General features: G+C 44.3%; 2 protein-coding genes across 2 annotated transcripts in view; one reads left to right on the top strand and one right to left on the bottom strand.

The window, feature by feature from the left end:
• The window catches only part of LOC310784876 (class I histocompatibility antigen, F10 alpha chain-like), a gene marked incomplete at both ends in the record, with an annotated part of 357580 nt that overhangs the window by 93718 nt on the left and 245640 nt on the right, over positions 1 to 18222 (bottom strand). The window lies entirely within an intron of this gene.
• The window catches only part of LOC310785689 (visinin-like), a gene marked incomplete at both ends in the record, with an annotated part of 10381 nt that continues 6931 nt past the window's right edge, over positions 14773 to 18222 (top strand). The window contains one exon of the mRNA XM_083646830.1: positions 14773 to 15153. Coding sequence (XP_083502956.1) covers positions 14773 to 15153 — 381 coding nt within the window. The remainder of the gene's footprint in view (positions 15154 to 18222) is intronic.

The following is an 18222-nucleotide window of genomic DNA, read 5'->3' on the forward strand; positions in this document are numbered from 1 at the left end:
TCGGTGTTGACAATAACCATAGCCGGAAGTGAGCGCACATGTCGCGGAAGTGCGTCGGCTGCTAGTACACCCAACAGTTGTACGCCTTTTGCAAGTTTCTTCCTGAGAATCCGATCAATCTCCATTGTGTTCATAGTGTCCAGTTTTAGTAATAGTCCAATAAAACCTGTCTTTTCCCTGAAATTTCCAAGATGCTGTCAAAGACACTGTAGCAGATTATGTTGATTGTGCGAGTCAGAGGCTGTCTAAAACGAACCTCAAGTTTCACATTGCCTGTTCTAATCAAGCTGACGTTTCCTGTGTTCGCACCATCTGCTTCCAGGTTAAAGCAAAACAAGGTATAGCCACTCCCATATTCTTGGCGTGTAATAGCGAGAGGGCGGTCTTTCAAATGACGACCGGTGGCTTGGAACAGCTCATGATATTCTCTGACATACTCGCCAGTGGTGAAATTAGGTGTAAAAGGCCTCGCAGGATATGAATGACCATCGCAATATAATGCAATAAATTCAGTGTTGAGATTAAGGAAATTATAGGGATTTCTTGCATAATTCCCGCTATGTGCCTCGTTATCAACAAAAGCAATTATTATTAATTTGGGTATCTGACCATTGTATAAGTTTTCATGATTTGTCATCCTGAGGCCTCTTCCGACGGTCACTGTTTTCAGTGAAACCCTATCCATAGCATAGCGTGCATTGGCGTGCGTTAGCGCCCTCATGTGGGCAAGCCTGACAGCTGGGGAAATGCTAACTTTCTTCACATAGAGACTTGCGCTAAGTATATTCACCCCGATGTGTTTATCAGGAGTGGGTGACATGAGACAGAATTCATCTTTAGAGCGGATAAATTTCAGCCCCACATCAATGCCATTTATCATCAGTTTTTCCTGCATAAATAAATCGGCGTGTATAGGACAGATAAGCTCCAAAGTTTTACTTTCTGCAGTGTAGGTATTCCTACGCACCAGACCATCATTACCCGAGGTAAGAGATGACCCATCCATAGCAGCAGCCGAATCTTTGATGAAAAGGGCTGTGCTGAATTGTGTATCCAATGTCTCTTGCCCATAATTAATAAGACATTCGAGCAATGCCCTATAGGGATATGTATTACTGGCTTGAGTAATAAGCCTATCACCAAGCTGAATGTCCAGTTGTGAGAATAGGCTACCACCTGGATAATTGATCAAGGTAGCTATATCATCATCAGCCAGGGCTACGCCGCCAGGCTTGGTGAGTTTCAGTCGGATATATAAATAGCTGTCATTAAAATCGATATATTGATCGTTTGATCCAGTAATTACGAATTCGATTGGTGCCCCAGTGGTGATTTGAGAAACAGGTGGAATTTCAACCCACGCAGCACGCTCTATACATGTCTGAGTTGGTGGTAGACGAAAAATATCAAGCTCACTCTTCATACACTCTACCGATTGGTTGTGAAGGAGTGACATTATTTAGAAGATGTCTCTGGTGTGAGTTTTAGCACGTCTACGTGGTTTGGTTGCTGTCTTTGGTCTGCGAGGAGCTGTGCAACGTCTTCGCTTATGTATTCTACTCCTTTTCTTAATGGGGCGATACCCCCTCCGACCACTAGATGGTGGTCTACGCTGGGGGTATACCATAAAACCATTTCCGGTTTGGGGGTCAGGTCTTCCTGTTGCTTTTCTGACGATATTCTGAACTATGTCTCCAGCGATGCCTGATGCTGCAGTTTTAATATACGGTTTAGCAATAGAAAATCCGCGTTTAAATAATGGAACAGCCATCCTAAAAAGACTTCTAAACAGGCCACCTAGTCCCGCTCCATACTGTGTAGCGCTTCCAGAAAACCCCGCTAAATCTCCACCCGCCTGTTTAACGTAGTAATCATAATAGTAATCCATCGCGTCATTTCCGGCGCTCTCATACGACGTCATCATTATGCGTCAGCGTTTATAACCAACTGGTCTGAAATGTAATTTGATAAGGACTTTTCCGTATGCAAATGGAATATGCTTGTTTTGATCGTTTTTCAGAACCAGTTCAATGTCATCGATAACGTCCTTTGAGATAGGTGTGTAATGTACGGGATCCAATGATAGAGTGGTCACGCGTCGGTCCGTGTCTGATATATTAATCGTTCTGAGCAACTGTACATATTCGTCACCCACGAGTTGATGCTGGCATACATCTGAGTACACGAATATATTATAAACACCCGCGTCAATATCAGATTGATAATCAGCGGTCGCTGGTTTAGGAATGCAGAGGTGTTCTACATTTGGGCTCATTCCTAGGATAGTCGCCAGTCTTCCTGTACATATTATTTTTGATCCAGGGACGCCACCGATTTGTACAAAATTAGTGATCTCGTTATAGGTTAATACTATAGGTGGGTTTGGGTTATTGAACACAGTCATGCATGTATGGTTGAAGCGTGATAAAATACTAGGGATTGACCCATAAGTTCCTATCTGCATAGAAACGGTTCTGAAAATCTTCTTTTTGCCCCTAACATCAAAAACCATTATGTTTGCGTCCTCTAATGGGAAAGTAGGCCAAGACTTTGGGTATTGGATTTCTACCAAACCTACTTCAAAGGCTTCTCTAAACACTAATGGTTTCGCCAGCTTTGTCCGATAACTCCAGATTTTATTATTCGGATATATATCGATAGAGGCGTTACTGGGGAGCGTAACGTAGAAGCCAGCCGCTTCCGGGGTGGCCATGTTGTAGATGACGTAACGCGTTGCCTGTCACGGGGAGAGTAGCCGCCTAGCTGTCATCCACCCACTATAAATATTATATGGTAATCAAATCACGTTCATTAATCCAGGAATTAAAAGATTCTGGATAACCACGCCAACTGACATAGACTTGTCTTGCCCCCTTTGATTTACGTCGTTTGATTATTCTCTCTATTTTAAATGCCTTGGTCTCGTCAATAATAACCCTCTGCAGTTCTGCTTCATAAAAACATCCTTTTAACGCCTCACCGGATAGATCCTTGATGCGATAGACCACCGGATGTCTAGCGACTCGCTCATATATTATGAAATATTCTTCGGTATATCCACCTTTATATCCTTTATCGAATATGCCTCTTTGTTTTGAGATCCGCACGTTATCTCCGATATTAAACTTGAACGAGGGGGTTGGCTCTGGGTGTTTCTTGTACAGTCTATTAAAAACTATGCGTTCATTTCCTTTATTTACTTGGCTGGGTGTCATCCCTATCGATCGGTGCTTGGCGTTATTGTAGGCGTAAACTAAATCACTTAGGTTATCAATGTATCTTCTTGAGTTGACAGCTGTCAAATATCGCCACATCCGGGATTTTATCGATCTATTCAGCCTCTCGACAACGCTGGCCTTAGTCTCATTAAATGTCGTAAAATGTTTAATGTTGTATTCCTGGGTTAGCTTTTTGAAATTACGGTTGAAGAATTCTGTTCCTTTATCCGACTGTAATTTGATGGGAATACGGCCATCCATGAGGATACATCTGAAGGCATCTGTAACAGCTAGACCCGTTTTATTTTTCAGAGGTTGAACCCATGCAAATTTACTGAATACATCTATACACGTTAATAAAAATTTAATGCCGTCATTCTCCATCGAATATTCAGACATATCTACTAAGTCTATCTGGAACTGTTTATCGATTCCCGATACAAATACTCTATTGCGTTTGAAATTTCTAAAAACCGGAGTGTGTAGTGTATATGCATCTTGTTTTAATAGATAATCTTTAACGCTGCTTTCATTCACCGGTCCCTTATCGTCATTTCTAACGGCATCACATAGTTTAGCAATGCTAGAGAAACCCGCGGGGTTAGCGGGATCTAGATAGATCTTGTCTAATCGCTGCTCCATCATGATCTGACATTATGTCAAACAGTTATATATCTTATATTAGAGCGTATCATGTGTGGCTATAGGCAACCAGCTAAACCGGATGTCACTGGGGGGCTACATGGTCAGACGCACAGTCCGTACTCAAAAACAACCCGGGGTGAAACGCATATATCAGATTCGTTCCTAGCGGAAGCCCCGCAATGCTGACTATGAATATACATCTATATATCATGCTGAAGCTAAAACACCAACAAACAAATGTTTTTTATCTAAAAATGTTTTTTATTCCATAGACAATGTAAACATTCTTTTCTTATCAATCAATCTCAAATAAGCCATACATACATGTAAATGTTTATCACACAAATAATCCAAAATTAAATCTATGTTATGTCTAATACATACATCGTGCATGAATGCAAATATCACAACTAAATTACCTATGTCAAACACTTTACCCTCCTCAGAGAAAAACGAATCAAATATGACATCTGTAGACATGTTTGTATTATTACACAGTATAAGCATCTCATCCCAGCAAACATTAGAACGTACAAAATTCATATGATTTTTAAAAGTATCATCATCAAATGTATGGAAAATATCCTTTAATCTATTTCTAACAAAACAAACATTATTAGGGTAAAATATATCCGTTAACATACTGACTAACCACCACATGGCTAGTCTAAAAAAAAAAAAAAAAAAAAAAAAAGATATAGCCTATTATAGCCTATAATAGCCTATAATTGGGAAGAAAAAAAATCAGGGGTTAGACTGAGCCCACACTACGAAACCCTCACCTACAAAATTATCATGTGGGAGGGATGTATTAATTGGATCAAATTCATCACATTTCCATCTGAGCCCCGTGGGGGGGTCACACATGTCTGCAATTATGGCCTCCGCTGCTCCCATTAATCGTTCGTTCGAATGAGTGTCCCCTGTAATCAACCAGACGACTCTAGCTATGGCTGAAACAAGCTGAGGAGAAAACACTAGATCGAATATCTCGCTGCCGTAAAGTCCAAATATGTCATCATCGTAGGCGAACACACATGAATGCTGAAGTTGACTGGGGTGGTCAATAATGCAACCATTGCACAAAAGTCTTGCCTTCGTCCATGCTGCTGCACGGATGCAACGTACAAGAAGGGCCCTGATCCCGCGCACCGCAGATATGTCAATGCGTTTTGGAGGTGGTGGTGGTATGTGCTTTGCACCTGTGGGGGTTGTCTCCTGGTTGGAAAGTCTGATGTGATGGTTTGAATCCTCATTGGCGTGCACCTGTGCCTGGGTTGTTATGAATGTGCGAGGCGGGGGTTTGTGGGTGTATAGGGGGCGATACTGGATGAGGTCATCGGTGTTATGATCTGTAAAACATAAAAGAGACAATAGATGAATTAGTGGTTTGTTCCTCCTACACATATACTGTAACACACACACACACACACACACACACACACACACACACACACACACACACACACACACACACACACACACACACACACACACACACACACACACACACACACACACACACACACACACACACACACAAGCCGTATCATACCATTTGGGTTCAGTTGACTGTTTTGTTGTTGTTGTCCTCCTCCTCGTCACTGGCGTCGCTGTTGCACTCCATATTAAAAGCCAGTCTCTTTCTAATAGAACTCAGAGCGGCGTGTCTCGCGTCTCTAGTAATGACTGCGTTAATTTTATGACCTATGCTATGCATTTTGTTCCAGTCGCCAAGCTGCATGAAAAAAATTGTTTCTACAAAATCCTCAGCTGGGATCTCCTTAGCCCCCGGCCTAAAAAAGCCTGTTTTCGGTAGGCCTTCACATAGATCGTTGCCTTTAAAATTATGACATACACCGAGATAAACAAATCCGTCCAGGATATCGCAGGGTCCAGAACACCAGCTGCGCACCTCAATCCTAAGTCCACCAAAACCATCCGACGCGCGCCACAGCCAAACAGGTCTATTCTTAGATTTTTTCCCGTGCTCTGCTTTAATTGCTGGGCACACCTCTGTCCCCATTAAAAACATGAATGTACGCCAATCGGTTATAGATATATTGCCATGGACTTGAGATCCAAATGGACAAGGTGTTCTGCATAGAATAGCTTCATCATCAAAATACCTTGATGCCTGCTCATTCCACGCTTCAGGTGTCATTTGTGAACACGCACTGAAACACACAATGTCCTTTCTACCAATATCATGGCTAGCCCTTAGCAATAGCTTCTCACGTAAGTACTCGATTTTGTATTCATACCCGTGATTGCCGTCAAATTGAAATAACGCCTCTAGTTGAACAGTGCGCCTGCGCATAGGGGCACTGGGACAGGTAAGAATATTGTTTGAGTTACCTGCATGAGAAGCCATAATCAATTTTGTATTTGATTGAGATCAAAAAAATGCCGCGCTGTCGGTCTCCGCCGTTTGTTGATGCGAGGATCGGTAGTAAAAAAAATAAAACAAGCACACACTCTTGTTGTTAGTTGGATCAAAAAATGCTGCTGCTGCTGCTGCGCTCTGCCGTCACTGCCTCTCTCAAAGAAACTAACCGGTATGGCTTTGTGATTGTACTCAGCTGATCGCTCTCGTCCTTATAAAGGGAAGTGCTTCCTGTCGTGGAGTTGCGTCATAGAGGCGTTCAGCACGCAGCAAGCCTCTTCGTGACGAGAGGCGTGTTACGTGCTGCACGTCTCTTGTCACGAAGAGACGGGGTGCGTGCTGCGGAAGTCGTTGGTGTTTCACAAGTCGCGTCCATAACAACAGCGAGCAAAAGAGATATTGCCCACTATGTAAAATGATCCAGCTGGGTTTTGCATAATGATTGTTCAAATGTATTCCCCCCGAGATCAAAAAAAAACGCTGCTATTTTGTCGTGAGCTGTGCTATGGGGTAAAATGGGGAAGTGGCCTTTGGAGGCCTTTTGAAATAATCACTTTCCACAAGAAAAGTGTTTTTTAACCCTAACCCTAAAAAATGGAGAAGTACACTTTGCAGAACTATTGAAATAACCACTTTCCACAAGAAAAGTGTTTTTTAACCCTAACCCTAAAAAATGGAGAAGTACACTTTGCAGAACTATTGAAATAACCACTTTCCACAAGAAAAGTGTTTTTTAACCCTAACCCTAAAAAATGGAGAAGTGCCCTATTGAGGAAGTACTGAGAAATTGATTTTTACCCAAAAGAAATCACTTCCCCTTTTCAAAAAAGCGGAAGTGCCCTATTGAGGAAGTTCTAAAAAAATAATATTATTTTGTTTTCCAGGGGGTGCTAACCCTACACTACTACTATAGTTTCAAGTTGACGTTTATTTATGTTTGTAGTTGAAACAAAAACATAAATACTGTAGGCTACATGAATGGAAATGTTTGCTCATTAATATCTACTTTTAGAAATTATATAGGTAGGTAGGTTATATAGGTTTTCTTGTTTTAATAATAATAATAAAAAGACTTAATGTGTAACTTTTCCTCCGTGGTATCGAAAATGTTATGAGTGAGTGAGTGAACTCTCAATTCTGCTAATAAATACATAATTCCTAGGGGTGTCACAATATATCGTCCCACGAAATTTCGCGATAGTAAAACGTCACGATATGTATCGTTGAGATGAAATCTCATATCGCCCAAAAAAAAAAAATTTTTTTTTTTTTTTTTTTTTTTTTTAAATAGACTAAGAAACGTCTTTGTTTGTTGAAGTTCAATGTGTGGAAAGTAGTTCAGTTGAACAAGTCTCTGAAGAGACACATGAGAAGTTATACAGGAGAGAAACCATTCAATTGAGTTTCTGGCAAAACAGTTTACTTGACAGGAAAAACTGAAGATGCATAAAAAATAGATTAAGAAAAGTCTTGTTGTTTGAGTTTGAAGAAAAACTGAAGATGCATAATGAGAATTTATACTGCTGAGAAACCTTTTAGTTCAAAGTAAATCTAAGTGACGGTGTAACTCATTCTATTTCAAGATAAGCCTCATCTCCAATCTCATGTTTTTTCTAGTTGTTATTGTAATAACAATTTCCCACAACAGCATGTTTTGTATTTGTGCATTTCAAATAAAATACTACTTTTCCAGTCATATATTGTCATTATTCAAGTTTAAAAAAATATTGTTAAAATTGTATCGTATCGTATCGTTATCGTGAACCCAGTATCGTGATACGTATCGTATCGTGAACTGAGTGTATCGTGACACCCCTAATAATTCCTGCTTCTTGCCTTTTAGGGGTATTTTTTTCTCTTCAGTTACACAGGTATCGTGATGTATCGTCTTCCAATATATCGATTATCGCAGAATCGCTGTATCGTGATAATATCGTTATCGAGGGCCAAGTATCGTGACCATATCGTATCGTGAGCTACTCAGCGATTCCCACCCCTACTTTCAACCAAATACTCTTCGGGAGGTTTAAATTGTGTGTGGTGTAAAAAGTAAAATAATAATAATAATTTCAGGCGAACCCATTTGAATTCCAGGCGACCCCACTTTGGGAAGCACTGCTCTAGCAAGTCATTGTGCCATAGCCCACACTACTACACTCTTCCACAAGCCCCATTCAAACCTGGAGACATAGCCCACACTACTACACTCTTCCCCAAGCCGCCTTCAACCCTGGAGACATAGCCCACACTACTACACTCTTCCCCAAGCCCCCTTCAACCCTGGAGACATAGCCCATACTACACTCTTCCCCAAGCCCCCTTCAACCCTGGAGACATAGCCCACACTACTACACTCTTCCCCAAGCCGCCTTCAACCCTGGAGACATATGTGACGCCCGTGGTGGGCTTGTAGGCGTGGACTCAATTTAAAACACCGACAACGCCACCTAGGTTGGAAGAGCCTAGGACTCTTCTTGAATAACACAACAAGGATCTAAAACCAGGTTCGTTTCATCGGGTGGAGAGCAGTTAAAAACAGTGGTGTATCAAAAAAGGTGAACAAGGACACAGTGCAAGGAATAACAGTTTTTAATGGCTAAAATATAAAATGCAACAACAGTAATCACCTAAGTCTAAAAATAAAAGACAGGGGGTTAAAACTGCAGCAGCTAAAATGTCTTCGTTAAAATACAGCAACTCAAATGGTCCAGCTAAAACTCTGGGCCAAGCCCATAAAGTGCTCGTGCTGGATGACTGGGGGGGAATCCGGAGTCCGCCGTGCAGGGGGTCTCCTCTCCTCCTTGGTCAGACCTGCAGACACAAACTGTAGGGGAGTCAACCGTCCTTTGCTGATATCCTGCTTATGACACGTCTACACCACAAGCACATGGAACACCGAGGGGGTCAAAGACTTACGCGGAAGGGAGAGTTTACACTCTCCCTCTGCTGGCCGCTAGCGAGCGGTGCTCCAAGGCTGGGTTTGGGTTGAGTTTCGGTCCGGCCCACTGCTCCTTCTGGTCTGCTGCTGCTGGGCTGCTGCAAGGATTGCTGCTTCAGGTCTGCTGCTAGGTCTGCTGTTTCAGGTCTGCTGCTTAGGTCTGCTGCTTCAGGTCTGCTGCTTCAGGTCTGCTGCTGCGGTCTGCTACTGCTTCTGGTCTGCTGCTGCTGCCACTGCGATCTGCCACTGCTTCTGTGTCCCACTGTCAGTCACTGCATGTTCCTGCAGGGAAACGGCACATCGGCGAGCCGGGGAAGCCTCACCCCGCCTGTGGGTCTCAGCAACCTAGGTGTGGGACAACGTTTGGGCATCCCCCCCTCTCTCCCATCCCCCGTCAGTCATCTACGGTGCGCCCATAGGTACGCAGGGGAGAGAGAGGGGCCCAAGCCGCAACGGCTCAGTTGCCCACACCTTACCTTGCCCACAGGCAGGGCCGTCAGCTGCTCCCCTCTCCGCCGCTTTCCCTCAGTGTGTGCGTCCGTCCACTCAGTGTGTGGTTTTTCCTTGTCTGTCTTTCCCGTGCCTTCCTGTATCGACAGTTTATATACTTCCCCCAAACAGGTTAAGTCCCTCCTCTGGTGCTGTTCAATTGGTCAGCTCAGCTCCATCTATTTTCTAATAGGCCCCCCCGCACTGCCTGTCTTTCTTGTCACAGATTGGTGCCAATAGACAACAGGTGTGCAGTGGTGATCAAGCTTGAGACAATTAACACAAAAACCACGTCTAGAAAATAAAAGCATGCATCAGTTCAAAGGAAACATAACAACTCAAAAATAATTAAACACTGCAAAAGAAAGAATAAAGAAATACAAAACATTGTCTCACCGCCCGGCTCACACATAGCCCATACTACACTCTTCCCCAAGCCCCCTTCAACCCTGGAGACATAGCCCACACTACTACACTCTTCCCCAAGCCCCCTTCAACCCTGGAGACATAGCCCACACTACTACACTCTTCCCCAAGCCCCCTTCAACCCTGGAGACATAGCCCACACTACTACACTCTTCCCCAAGCCCCCTTCAACCCTGGAGACATAGCCCACACTACTACACTCTTCCCCAAGCCCCCTTCAAGCCTGGAGACATAGCCCACACTACTACACTCTTTCCCAAACCCCCTTCAACCCTGGAGACATAGCCCACACTGCTACACTCTTCCCCAAGCCCCCTTCAACCCTGGAGACATAGCCCACACTACTACACTCTTCCACAAGCCCCCTTCAACCCTGGAGACATAGCCCACACTGCTACACTCTTCCACAAGCCCCCTTCAACCCTGGAGACATAGCCCACACTACTACACTCTTCCCCAATCCCCCTTCAACCCTGGAGACATAACCCACACTACTACATTCTTCCCCAAGCCCCCTTCAACCCTGGAGACATAGCCCACACTACTACATTCTTCCCCAAGCCCCCTTCAACCCTGGAGACATAGCCCACACTACTACACTCTTCCCCAAGCCCCCATCAACCCTGGAGACATAGCCCACACTACTACACTCTTCCCCAAGCCCCCTTCAAGCCTGGAGACATAGCCCATACTACACTCTTCCCCAAGCCCCCTTCAACCCTGGAGACATAGCCCACACTACTACACTCTTCCCCAAGCCCCCTTCAACCCTGGAGACATAGCCCACACTACTACACTCTTCCCCAAGCCCCCTTCAACCCTGGAGACATAGCCCACACTACTACACTCTTCCCCAAGCCCCCTTCAAGCCTGCAGACATAGCCCACACTACTACACTCTTCCCCAAGCCCCCTTCAACCCTGGAGACATAGCCCACACTACTACACTCTTTCCCAAACCCCCTTCAACCCTGGAGACATAGCCCACACTGCTACACTCTTCCCCAAGCCCCCTTCAACCCTGGAGACATAGCCCACACTACTACACTCTTCCACAAGCCCCCTTCAACCCTGGAGACATAGCCCACACTGCTACACTCTTCCACAAGCCCCCTTCAACCCTGGAGACATAGGCCACACTACTACACTCTTCCCCAAGCCCCCTTCAACCCTGGAGACATAGCCCACACTACTACACTCTTCCCCAATCCCCCTTCAACCCTGGAGACATAACCCACACTACTACATTCTTCCCCAAGCCCCCTTCAACCCTGGAGACATAGCCCACACTACTACACTCTTCCCCAAGCCCCCGTCAACCCTGGAGACATAGCCCACACTACTACACTCTTCCCCAAGCCCCCTTCAACCCTGGAGACATAGCCCACACTACTACACTCTTCCCCAAGCCCCCTTCAACCCTGGAGACATAGCCCACACTACTACACTCTTCCCCAAGCCCCCTCCAACCCTGGAGACATAGCCCACACTACTACCCTCTTCCCCAAGCCCCCTTCAACCCTGGAGACATAGCCCACACTACTACACTCTTCCCCAAGCCCCCTTCAACCCTGGAGACATAGCCCACACTACTACCCTCTTCCCCAAGCCCCCTTCAACCCTGGAGACATAGCCCACACTGCTACACTCTTCCACAAGCCCCCTTCAACCCTGGAGACATAGCCCACACTGCTACACTCTTCCCCAAGCCCCCTTCAACCCTGGTTGACTCCAGGTGAATTTGTTGTGGAGGTTTGACGCACAGACACCACGTGATGATTTTAATCACACTCAGAGGCTGTCAATGAAAAGCCTGCCCTTATCGTACGGCACTAAAATAGGTCACCTCATGCAGAGCTGAGAGGGGCTCACTCTAACCACAAAAACACACTTCCTTTAATGTAAGTTGTTTTTAGACACACACCCAAGAGCAACAGATACATAGATCATGACATTTTTTATTACTTAGATTTCTTTATTACTTTTTATTACAACAAAACAAGCAAGTTTGTGCTTAAATGCAGTTCAAGTTGACGGGTTCACAAAAATCTAAATATGTCCTTTGTATTTACATAATAGCCTATATACACATTCAAAGTTCTGCTACACTTCAGCAAGAAGTCAAGACATGTTGTCCTGTGCTACAGTTGTCCAAGAATCCTTGTCCTATACTTGGCCAATTAAGCTGGCCAAGTACACACACAAGTCACACACACACACAAGTCACACACACACACAAGTCCCAGGCTTCACAAACACACCAGTTACAAGACAAGTGTAAACCCCCTTCCCCACCACACACACACACACACACACACACGCACACACACACACACACACACACACACGCACGCACGCACGCACGCACAACATGCTCACTCAGTATCACCAGTTCAGATCAACCATGTGGCTGTGATGAGGAGGAGGAGCTTGTACAGGCAACACTTGAGGTCACATGGGGGCTTTGCACACGGCCTTGGCTTGCAGCAGTCCAAGCACCTCGGTGATTTTTCATGTCTAGGGACCCATTGACTCAGTTCAAGTGAGAAATTCTCCTAACACCAAATTGTATACGGGGCCAGGTACAGGAGAACGTCGATTTAACAAATAAACTGTGAGTTAAGTGGATGCAGTGTGCGGACTTCACTTCTTTTTGATACTCGTTGTTGCCATTGTTGTCCTGCACCTGCAGCTCCGAGTGGATGTGCCCACTTTTCCTTTTGTTCAGGTACAGGATTAACACAGGACCGACAAGCAATTGTCAGTGTTAATAGAGAGGCAAAGTGACCGCCTACTTCCTGCTTCAGCACTGTACCAGAGATTTTCATCCGCCATTTATTTTCCCATACACATTTGGTCAAATGCTTATTAAAATAGTTGTACTGGTTCAAACCAAATGGTACAGATATATTTAGAAACAGGAGAGATCACATAACATTTCACTGGCACCAAAACGTAAAAAAAATGTGGGTTTAAAGAAAATATTTTTCTTTAGGTTTTGGTCCGAGTGAAATGTTCTATGGTCTCTCCCGATTATAGCGTTAGCTGAACCATTTGGTTCAACGAAGTACAACTATTTTAAAAGCATTTTACGAAATGTCTATGGGGGGAAAAAAGGCGGATAAAAATATCTGGTACAGTGCAGAAGCAGGAAGTAGGCGTCACTTTGCCTCTCTATTAAAGAACTAACAGATCAAGGATTACATTCAATACAATAATGTTACATTAATATCACTGAATAACTGGATGACCAATCAAATGTATTGCAATGTCCCGATCAACTTTCTGACACTCAAAATAGATGTATACATTTGATTCTACTCAAACCACACTTGGCATGTTCCACTACCCCTCTCTACCTGAGGGTGGACTCATCCGCCTTGTTTCACACACCAGGCCTGAATGAGGAATTGCCAAGTGTTAGTTAGCACACAACTGCACCACTGTAGTGAGACAGACTCCAATGAATAAAATGTCACAAGCAAACAAACACCAATTCAACAGTATATTTATATATAGAGCATGGGTGTCCCCATGACAGGCTGTCAATGAAACAGCCTGCCCTTATCGAACGGCACTAAACTAGGTCACCTCATGCAGAGCTGAGATGGGCTCACTCTAACCACAAAAACACACTTCCTTTACTCTAAGTCGTTTTTACACACACACCCAAGAGAAACAGATACATAGATCATGACATTCTTTATTACTTAGATTTCTTTACTTTTTACAACAAAACAAGCACGTTTGTGCTCAAATGCAGTTTAAGTTGTGCAGGTTCACTAAAATCAAAATATGTCCTTTGTATTTATTTACATAAGAGCGTATACACATTCAAAGCTCTGCTACACTTCAGCAAGAAGTCAAGACATGTTGTCCTCTGCTGCAGTTGTCCAAGAATCCTTGTCCTACTTGGCCAATAAAGCTGATTGTGATTCTGAGGACGGCCACGGACAAACAACACACACAAGTCCCAGGGGCATATGCTTCACACACACACACACACACACACACACACACACACACACACACACACACACACACACACACACACACACACACACACACACACACACACACACACCAGTTACAAGACTGTTGTTGTTGTTGTTGTTGTTGTTGTTGTTGTTGTTGTAATAATAATATCTGTGGGTCTTCTGACATTTAGAATTCTATCGCCATCAATGTGGGAGTTACCAGTTCTGCTCTAATCTGTCATAAAAAGGTCCCCCTCCCTCTTCTGTGCCAATGAGCTGGCCTGCTGCCAAGCTGGCCTGCTGCCAAGTTGGCCTGCTGCCAAGCTGGCCTGCTGCCAAGCTGGCCTGCTGACCCTTTTAAAACAGCAGAGAAGTGCCACCTGGCTGCAGCATGGCACTTTGCACAGCAAACACACATTTTTACTTTGACCTGTGTTGACCCCTCTCTGTGATGCATCAGACTCACATCACTGATGGCTGACTGGCTTATTGAGCTTACCAAGCAGCTTCTCTCCTCTCTTTCACAGCATTTGTCTCCATGGGCTGAGGTGCGGTCCAGGACCGAGGCCAAGCATATAGGACCAGTCTTCTGTCGACCACTTTGACAAAGAGAGGAGTGAGCCAGCACAGTGAGCCAGCACCGATTCACACGTCGATATAGCTTTGAAACACCACAAGCGACACAGCACCAACAATGGGTAACACCAAGAGCGGTGCCATGTCCAAGGAGATCCTGGAGGATCTGAAGCTCAACACCAAGTTCTCCGAGGCGGAGATCGCCCATTGGTACGACAACTTCAAGAGGCAGTGTCCATCCGGCCGCATTAGCAAAGAGGAGTTCCAGTCCATCTACAGCAAGTTCTTCCCAGACAGCGACGCCCAAGCGTACGCCCAGCACGTCTTCCGCTCCTTTGACACCAACGACGACGGCACGCTGGACTTCAAGGAGTACATCATCGCCCTCCACATGACGTCAACGGGGAAGACCACCAGCAAACTGGAATGGGCCTTCTCGCTGTTCGACGTGGACAAGAACGGATACATCACCAAGTCAGAGGTCAAGGAAATCTGCGCGGTGAGTTATGATGTATTAGTGGTAAATAAGAAAGCTGTTAGGTCTCTCTCACAAATATAACGGTGGATAAACTGAGTTCAAGTGTGTCTAGCTTCCTTTATATCCATAAGGAATGGGATGGCTTGATGATCTGGACATTTACTTGGATGAAGGGTGGGTTAGATGATTTTGATGGGAGTATGGAGGAGGAAGGCATCATGGCAAAGTTGGTGAAAGTGATGGATGGATGAGTGATGAATGAATGGATGATGGATGGATGGATGAAAGAGCAACACAACAAATTGTGAAGGAAGGAAATGAACAATTGAAGGCATAAGAGAGCTTTGGACTGGGGATGGGAAACTTAAGAGGAGATAATAAAACAGGAGATTAGATCTGAGTGTCTAATGAGGACATACAACATGGTGTCACTACAAGACCAAAATGATTGATTTTATTAGTACAGTAGGCTATTATACCGTTTTGCAGAAAGTGTAGTATGATGGAGTAGTGACCACTAAAAAGTAATGTTTCTTCTTCTCCACTGTGCAGTTTGACAAAACATAAACCTCTGTCTTCTGATCACTGTCTGGAAGGTTTGATTTGAGTATGGAACCACCTGTGAAGAGATCCAGTATTAACAAGGGCAGAAGGACGGGTTGAGAATAGTGTCCTCTGCATGTTGATTACAGGACCTGTTTATGACCTTTTATTGGCTATTGGACTATTTTAAAAATACATTGATGGATATTCCTTGACACTTTTAAGCTGCATGTTTCTAAAATGTTTACTCCCCATATAACACATTTAACAGCTAGCTACGATAAATCACGATAACCCGACTTTATATAAAACTATATATATATAACAGATTAACATGTTTTTTTCTTTATTTGGGGTATGGAAGATAAATACATTCTTTCTGAACACCATCACCCCCCTTCCCCCCCCGTTACTTTCTCAAACTGAGTTTACTTGATTGCTTTCTGAAATGTGGTTTCAATCTGATATTGTTCCCAGCAGTCATATGTTCATAATTTGAGTTCAAATTACAAAGTAGTAGAACCTCACGAAACTGAACAGATAACTACTGCCCAAGTGATGTTTCATATGTCCAACATAATAGACAGTGCATGTTATTGTATGTATTCAAAAACAACCCCACTTCCTGGCTGCTTTGAACGCTTCACTTTCCCATAGGTCTATTTATAGCCATGTTTCAATGTAAAAGATTAGTGGTCATATAATGGCAGAACAAAAGCAGGCAGGAACAGCTGGTCAGTTAATCCAGGCCATCATAGGACCAGGACCATCGTTGTTTTTGTTGATAGACACATTATCAGCTTATGGATGGGTTAAAAATGTGCAGATTATATGAGGACCAGGTTATGCAAATGTGATGCTCTCTTTGCAATCATGTAGGCCAGGGCTTTTCAAAGTCTGAGACTGTGGGCCTCCCCCCAGGCTTGGAAAAAGGAGTCCCCCTCGTTCAATTCCTGGATGCCTATGGGATCATGATATGTTATTTGATCCCATAATTGAGCCAAGATAGCCTGATATTGCTGTTTGACATACATCATACATCATACATCATACTACACCAAATACAAATAGTCTGTCTGAAGGCATGTAGCCTATTTGTTTCTGACGGGGAGCGTGGGAAAAACCGTAAAATCCCCCAAAAAGTACTGTATCTCTGAACTACTACCAAATCACACATTTAGGCTATTCTATGTGATCTCGTTTTGATACCTAATAATAACTAATGTAATAACTAATTATAAACTAGTCATATTTTTTCACTTGCATTCACTGAGCCTCCCCTGAAACTGTTTGGAGCCCCCCTCCTGGGGAGGCCCGGCTCCCACTTTGAAAATCTCTGATTCAGTAACCTCGTGTCACCAGGCTCTTCCCGAGAAGAGAGCCTGGCACCCATCATTTGTGAATTACACCTCTTTCCTCTTTCCGCCCTAGACGCCAGAACCTGGGATGTAAATCTGAAGAAGGCTACGGCCGAAACGTCATTTCATATTAAAGACTCTGCACAGGGGCGGACTGGGATCATAATTCAGGCCGGGCATTATATAGCAAGCAGGCCAGGCCGATACGGGCCGATACGGGCGGGCGAAAAATGTGGGCCGTTTGAAGCCCAATTTGGGTCGTTTGAAGCCAGATTTGGGCCGTTTGAAGCCCGATTGGGCTGTTTGAAGCCCAATTTGGGCCGTTTGAAGCCCAATTTGGGTCGTTTGAAGCCAGATTTGGGCCATTTGAAGCCCAATTTGGGCCGAGTCCAATTTTACAATGAGATGCACCCACTTTATCCCTGAAGTGTAATTATTACTTCAGACTAACTAATAAAGTAATAAAACCACTAGTAAACCAGTAGGCGGCACCTGGCCTGCTGTTCAGTGAGTGGCCTGACTGCGGGCACCAAAAAAAAAAAAAATAATAATAATTTGCAGGCCAGGGCACCGGGCATGTGCCCGACGTGCCCGATTATGCAGTCCGTGCCTGACTCTGCATATGGAGCCAAGAGTGTGCGACACTTATTTATTATTTTTCAGAACCGGGATGTAAAACAGATACGTGCCACATTTGTATCGTTCCCCCGTTGAAACGCCAATTCGAGTCGTGTAGGATAACTAGTCGCCACGAATGGCGACGGTGGCGGCGATGCCATATTATTGCATCAACGTTTTGTTTTATGTACTACATACTTAACTTTTTAGTCACCTCGTGTTATCAGGCTCTATAGCTAGCTAACGTTAGCTACAGGGAAGATTTTGCTGGCGCACATGTATCTGGTAACCGGATTCTGGTTCCTGCCATTGCGCTTTGGTCATGCCCCCATGCAGGTCCCAAACAGCTCCAGACTACTGATTTAATAGGCTGGAGTTTGTATTAGTTTACTGTAGGCTGTCATGACCAGACAACCTGATCTCCTAAACAATTGTGAAATAGCAACGTTGGTCCACAGCACAACACATTGTAGTTTAACTGCTGCCAGTATACCCATCTCTACCCTACGCCTTTACTTGTCAGCTCAGCAGTCTACTAATACCAGCCTGGAGGGTCACCTGACCTCTAGCG

Source organism: Poromitra crassiceps (assembly GCF_964638095.1).
Source record: "Poromitra crassiceps genome assembly, chromosome: 11".
Classification (NCBI taxonomy): domain Eukaryota; kingdom Metazoa; phylum Chordata; class Actinopteri; order Beryciformes; family Melamphaidae; genus Poromitra; species Poromitra crassiceps.